This window comes from Vigna unguiculata, chromosome 11 (genome assembly GCF_037176805.1).
Source record: "Vigna unguiculata cultivar grain cowpea cultivar isolate G323 ecotype 2 chromosome 11, ASM3717680v1, whole genome shotgun sequence".
NCBI lineage: Eukaryota > Viridiplantae > Streptophyta > Magnoliopsida > Fabales > Fabaceae > Vigna > Vigna unguiculata.
In genome coordinates, this window is record NC_140802.1 from 5,437,296 (window position 1) to 5,443,205 (window position 5,910).

General features: G+C 32.7%; 1 protein-coding gene across 1 annotated transcript; it reads left to right on the top strand.

The window, feature by feature from the left end:
• Positions 1 to 1,033: 1,033 nt before the first annotated feature.
• On the top strand, positions 1,034 to 5,371 carry LOC114169198 (HAD superfamily, subfamily IIIB acid phosphatase). Its single transcript, XM_028054234.2, has 3 exons — positions 1,034 to 1,557; positions 2,764 to 2,973; positions 5,044 to 5,371. The coding sequence occupies exons 1-3, from the start codon at positions 1,127 to 1,129 to the stop codon at positions 5,219 to 5,221; spliced, it is 819 nt and encodes a 272-aa protein (XP_027910035.2). The 5' UTR covers positions 1,034 to 1,126; the 3' UTR covers positions 5,222 to 5,371.
• Positions 5,372 to 5,910: the final 539 nt, after the last annotated feature.

Genomic DNA, 5,910 nt, shown 5'->3' on the forward strand with positions numbered 1-5,910 from the left:
ATTTAGTGGTAAAAGTCATTTTATTAAATCATTTTTAATAAAAAAAATAGTATAACATTCATACCAATAAAAATTTTGATTTAAAATTAGTAAGAGACAATATTATTATATTTTGAAAAAAAAAATAAAAATTAACAAAACCTGAGTACTTAATAAAAAAATAATTAATAAAGTAATATGTTAAAAAGTCATTTTTAATAATAAATATTAGTATAACATTTATACAAATAATAAATTTGGTCTGAAATTGAGAGAAACATTATAAATATTAGTACTTAATTTTGTAAAAATATTTATACTTAATTAATTTTAATCTTATAAAAGTTGGATTACAAAAATATTTTAATTATTAAAAAAAAATTGGGACAAAATTGAATTAGATACACATACTTAGGTACTAAATTGAAACAAAAGACATATATGGGGACTAAATCGAAATCAACACAATGATATCTATAGTGACACTGACACGTGGCATTACAATGCCACGTGTCACACACAGGGACTTGACATGTAGCATTTTTTTCTATTTTTTTTAAAAATTAAAATTAAAAAAAAAATTAAAATTAAAAAAAAATCAAAAAAACCAAGATTGACATGTGGCACGTTAGTCAACTCTGTCTGAAAGAGACCTAATTGAAGCAATTTTTAAAAGTTGGGATGCAATTGACATTTTTTTTAAAACCGGGTACCTATTTGATATAATAGCCCCAAACTGGATACTATACGATTAATTATAGTTAAAATTTAATATTAAATAAGAAATAACAAATGGATATTTACCTAATCTTATATTTTAGAGGTGGGTCCCACGTAAGACCACGTCATCTAACTTTTTCCGTGTCTACCTCGGTCCACCGTCCAACCCCTAACTCACCAACCCATTCACGTTTTCTTGGTCCCAAATTGACGGAATATTCCAAAACTCCGTCACTTTCCAACCCAATGAAAAACCTCTCACGTCACGTCGTTAAGTTTCTCTGCACACGTTACTGTTCCTCTCACGCATATAAACATGTATATGCTTCTTCACGTTTTTTTTCCGCTCCATTTTCCTTCTTTGTTTTTTTCTCCCTTTCGTTTTCTCATTCTTTTTCTTTCATCTTCCATACAAAATTTCTCTGCCATGGCGATTCCAATTAAGTTTTCCGTTCTGCTTCGGTTTCTCTTCCTATTTTCTCTCTTCTTGTTTTCGGTCTCCGATTCCGATTCTCCGAGTGCACACCAGCACCGCGTGTTTCCGCGGCCGCTGATAGTGGAGCACGCGGGGGTGGCGGAAGTGGAGGAGGAGGTACTCCTGCGATGTGGCGCGTGGCGCGTGGCTGGGGAGGCGAACAACCTGGGCGAGTGGAAGACGGTGCCGAAGGAGTGCGCGGAGTTCGTCAAGGAGTACATGACGGGGAAAGGGTACTTGGTGGATCTGGAGATGGTGTCCAAGGAGGCGGAGGAGTATGCCAAGAGTGTGAAACTCAGTGACGATGGCAAAGACGCGTGGATTTTCGACATTGATGAGACCTTGCTCTCCAATCTCCCCTATTATTCCGCACATGGATATGGGTAATGGTTCTGCATTTTGATTTCGTTTTACTCCAGAGTAAAAAAAAAAAAGTAGGTAAACCGGATATAATGGATATGATCTCAGTTTGGATAAACTTCTTTGTTAATATTAACCTTTTATTTTTTAAATAAGAAAAAATTTCAAGGTGATTAGAATTTGTTTATTAGCTTATGTTTATGCATAAATGTCAATTTTAATTTGTGGTTTTCCTTCTTTTTTTTTAATCTTTTTTGTTGTTGAGAGTGTTTCTGATAATAGACTTAATACTAAGTTTGTTGTTGGGTAAACACTTGAAAAGTGTAATTTACCATATCTTAGATATTTGATTGTGCTAAAATTGAAAAATGTCCTTGAAAGTAAAGTTTATCACTTCAGTTCTGTTATTAAAAAAACCATTGCCAATTTTTGTCTTTGGATTTAACCACTTGTTATATGAAGCTCGGACACACCTCATAGATATAAATGGTGTTTCCTTGTGTCCCACACACGTACGGCATTTGAAAGCCAATTTTTTGTCTCCACATAATTTTTATATAACTCCGATACAACGATAATAATTTCAAATACAATTATTTTCTAAATATCCATAAATTTATAAATTTATTATATAAGTAAAAATAAGAAACAAATCTAATATGATTATCACTTTTTGTCTTTGGAATATTAGACAGATAAATTAAATTTATTTTTGTATTAGCTAACAACGTGCTTAGTTCATTATATTTGACTAATCTTGTTTATAGATGATTTTCAGTATGTAATACATGGTGATCTAATATATAGATCCGTGTTCTTGTATCCTACATTTTTAGTGACTACCCAAATGTCTGTGTCGTGTCCCTGTTAGTATCTGTGCTACATATTTTAGTATCTGAAAGAATTTTCCAAATTTTAATTAAGTTCTAATTTCAGAACTAGTTGTCATGAAAGTAAGTGGTAGTGTAAGGACCAAAACGCCTCTAGTATTCTTCTGCATTTACCTTGTTCACATTTGGTATTTCGCCTTATGTTTGTTCGAAGAGATGTGATACACGTATAATAATTCATACAACAATTTGTGCAACTTTCTTTTTTTGTCTATCTCCATTACATTATTTGTTTCATATCATGTTTCTCTGCTTTTCACTCTTTCTCTCTCTTAGTTGTACAAAATGCTTCACATTTCTCGTTCAAATAAAATTTCTCGTGTTTTAATGTGCTTGTAGGCTTGAGGTTTTTGACCATGACAAGTTTGACGATTGGGTGGAGACCGGTGGAGCTCCAGCCATAGAACCCAGTTTAAAGCTCTATGAAGGTGTTCTGAGTCTGGGATTCAAGGTTATTCTGCTGACTGGACGGAGTGAAAGACACAGGAGTGTTACTGTTGATAATTTGGTCAATGCTGGGTTTAAGGAATGGGACCAGCTCATATTAAGGTAATTCCCAAAACATATTTGCTAGCTTTAGGACAGCAAATGATGTATGTTTATTAACTACATTAATTAAATGCGGAAAGATTCTCTGAGTATGTTCTGCAATCCTTTCTGTTTTAAATATCTTGGATCTTTCATTCAAGCGGGGTGGTCGAAATTTAGAAGACCTGAGGTATCTCATCAATGTGTCATCATGACTAAAAGGTTCCTCTAAGCATAAAGATAATTAATGCAAGACAGCGGTGCATAGTTGTAGAGAAGGCCAAATGGAGGAAAAACCTTATTAGCAATCTTATAAACTTTATATTGTGCTTGCATATAGATTTTAAGCTGCCTGCCTAGTTAATGGCGATGGATGAACATAATTTAGTTTTATAAAATGATATTTGCTCATTAGCAACCTACAGTCGAAGTACTTCAACGGTTCTACCATAGAAGAATTTTAGGAATCACTAGAGCACATGATAAGGTCATATAGAATTTCCTAATAACCTGGATTCTTATTTTCAAATGACATGCCCCTTGTTAGATATGTGTTGACAAAGCTCAACAGTGTTATACTTGTCTAGTCCGTGAAGTTGAACCCAACTCCTAAGCTAGTGAAAGAAGACTTTGGTAGTTGTTATTTTATGCTGCAGTAAATGACAAGATTCCATGCTCCTTCCTTGTCATTGCTCTCCCTGGTTTCAATATACCTAGTGTTTCTCCAGTTGGCATTGTTTTTGGTTTCTTGAGTTCATTTTAGTACTCCATATAAAATCCAAGCGAATATCATGTCAGCATCAATATTGGCATATCTTGTTAATGACTAGATGCTGCTGTTAGATGACATTACAGAAAACTATTGAATTGTTATTGTTTTTGAGTTAGATGATGATATGTTTGTCTTCTTAATATCTTATCAATGTTAAAATTTATAATTAATTGACAGTCTCTGTCGTTTTAAGTAAAACAATTTGTCTCCTAGCCATATTATCTACATTTTTCTCTTCTATTTGTGTTTTCGTACATATTATATTTTTGGGCCCGGGTGCTGACAATACAAATGTTATCTCTGAGAAAGCATTATAAGTTTTGAAACTGTTTCATATATTATGCTTTTTATAAAGGGAATGTGCACAAATGTGGCAAGTCTAGTGCTTCTTTTTCTCTTCAGCATTTCATGATATACGCTCCTTATTTTCCTTTTTATTTGAATCATATGCCTTTAATGTATGTTCTTTGTTGTATCTGTAAATTCTGTAAGGTTTGCCTTCATGTAGATTTTTTGGATTAGGTATTCACTGATGTAGTTAATAAATTAACTTGCTATTGTGAAATGAAGAAATACGAACACAAGAATAATTTAACGCATTACACCCTTATTTCCTTTCATAATTTATTTCTTTTTAAGCAACTAATTTCAACAATTCCAGACTTCAACCTCTTTGTTGTTAAAGTGGACTGATTTACTCAATTTTGATGGATAAATTTTGAACCTCTATATAGAGCAGGTTGGATGACTATATCTTAATTAAAAATCTTAATCATAGGATTCGATTAATTTACACTCCTAACAAACGATTGGAAATGGAGATTAGATGCCCCAAACACCATCATGATTCTATATAATGTAGACAGTTTATAGGGGCACACAACAAGGTGATGATGTACTTGATGGTTGTCTATTACCACGAATAATTACATCATAGTCCGCACGTATTCTGGAGTTTTGTTCTTCATATCTTGGCAGTGGCAATAGTCAATTATACAAAGGAATACCTGGTTGTAGTCCTATTTCTTTTACGGGTGTTTATATTCAAAGAACCTAACATCTTTTCTGCTATCATCATATTATGTCATTAATTTTGACTTATTGTTCCTAAGTCAATTCACCCCCTTGCTTTCACTGTTTCTTTTCTGCAACTTCTGTTCTGTGTTATATCTGCAAGGTAAGAGCTTCTACCTAAGAAGTTTTCATTGTACATGTAATCGTGTACACTTTTAGGATGATGGTGCTTTGATTTTGCACTCTGAAGCTATGCCACTTTTATTTGATGGTGAATTTTGAATCTGTTATTTTGCAATGTTCAGAAGGTCAGAAGATCAAGGGAAACGAGCTGTAGTCTACAAATCAGAGAAGAGGAGTGAGATGGAGAAAGATGGATACAGGATTCTCGGAAACTCTGGTGACCAGTGGAGCGATTTATTAGGTTCTTCACTATCTGTTCGATCCTTCAAGCTTCCAAATCCCATGTATTACATCCCTTAGTAAACCCTCATTTATTTGCAAATATCTGCTATCCCAACTGTACATAACCAGAGTCACTCAATTCATATCCTCAATATCATTGCAAATACTTCATACACTATCTCAATTAAATTTGTATTAAAAACTCATAATATTTCTATTTATACTCAATGGCGTGCTTCACAATTTAAAACAAAATCTAAATACTTAAAACAATGAATTATGAACCATCCCTTGGTGTAACCTTTAATTATATATTCAATTCCTTGAAAACCAAGAAATCTTGGTTCATCCCTTCCAAGAATTTGGTATCTTAATATATTATATTCCATACTCTCAGACCAATACTTTACTGAATTAGATTTTATTTTTCCAGCCAAAGTTGGGAATTGGACTGTCATTTGTGCTGTGTTTTATTGGTTTCTTCTTTTACTATACAATCAATTCTTGAGTTCAAAATAAACACAATCCAACCTAACCTAATATGCTTACGAATGAATACTTTTTTTCTTTTATTTTTATGGGTTAAATATGTTTTTGATCCCTTAATTTTCAGTGAATTTTAAAATTAGTCCATTTTGAAACTTTGGATCAATTTAGTCATTCATCTATCGAAATACGTGAATTTAGTCTTTTAAATCAAATTTTGTTAAGTTTATTTGACATTTCAAGTGTGTTTCATAATAGTATTTGACTTAACATTAAAGTGA

What these genes read in the sequence shown, in the direction of transcription:
- LOC114169198 (XM_028054234.2), top strand. Translation starts at nt 1,127, where the DNA reads ATGGCGATTCCAATTAAGTTTTCCGTTCTGCTTCGGTTTCTCTTCCTA. An exon ending in TATTCCGCACATGGATATGG is followed by an intron (nt 1,558 to 2,763) that starts GTAATGGTTCTG and finishes ATGTGCTTGTAG; the next exon opens with GCTTGAGGTTTTTGACCATG. An exon ending in TGGGACCAGCTCATATTAAG is followed by an intron (nt 2,974 to 5,043) that starts GTAATTCCCAAA and finishes TGCAATGTTCAG; the next exon opens with AAGGTCAGAAGATCAAGGGA.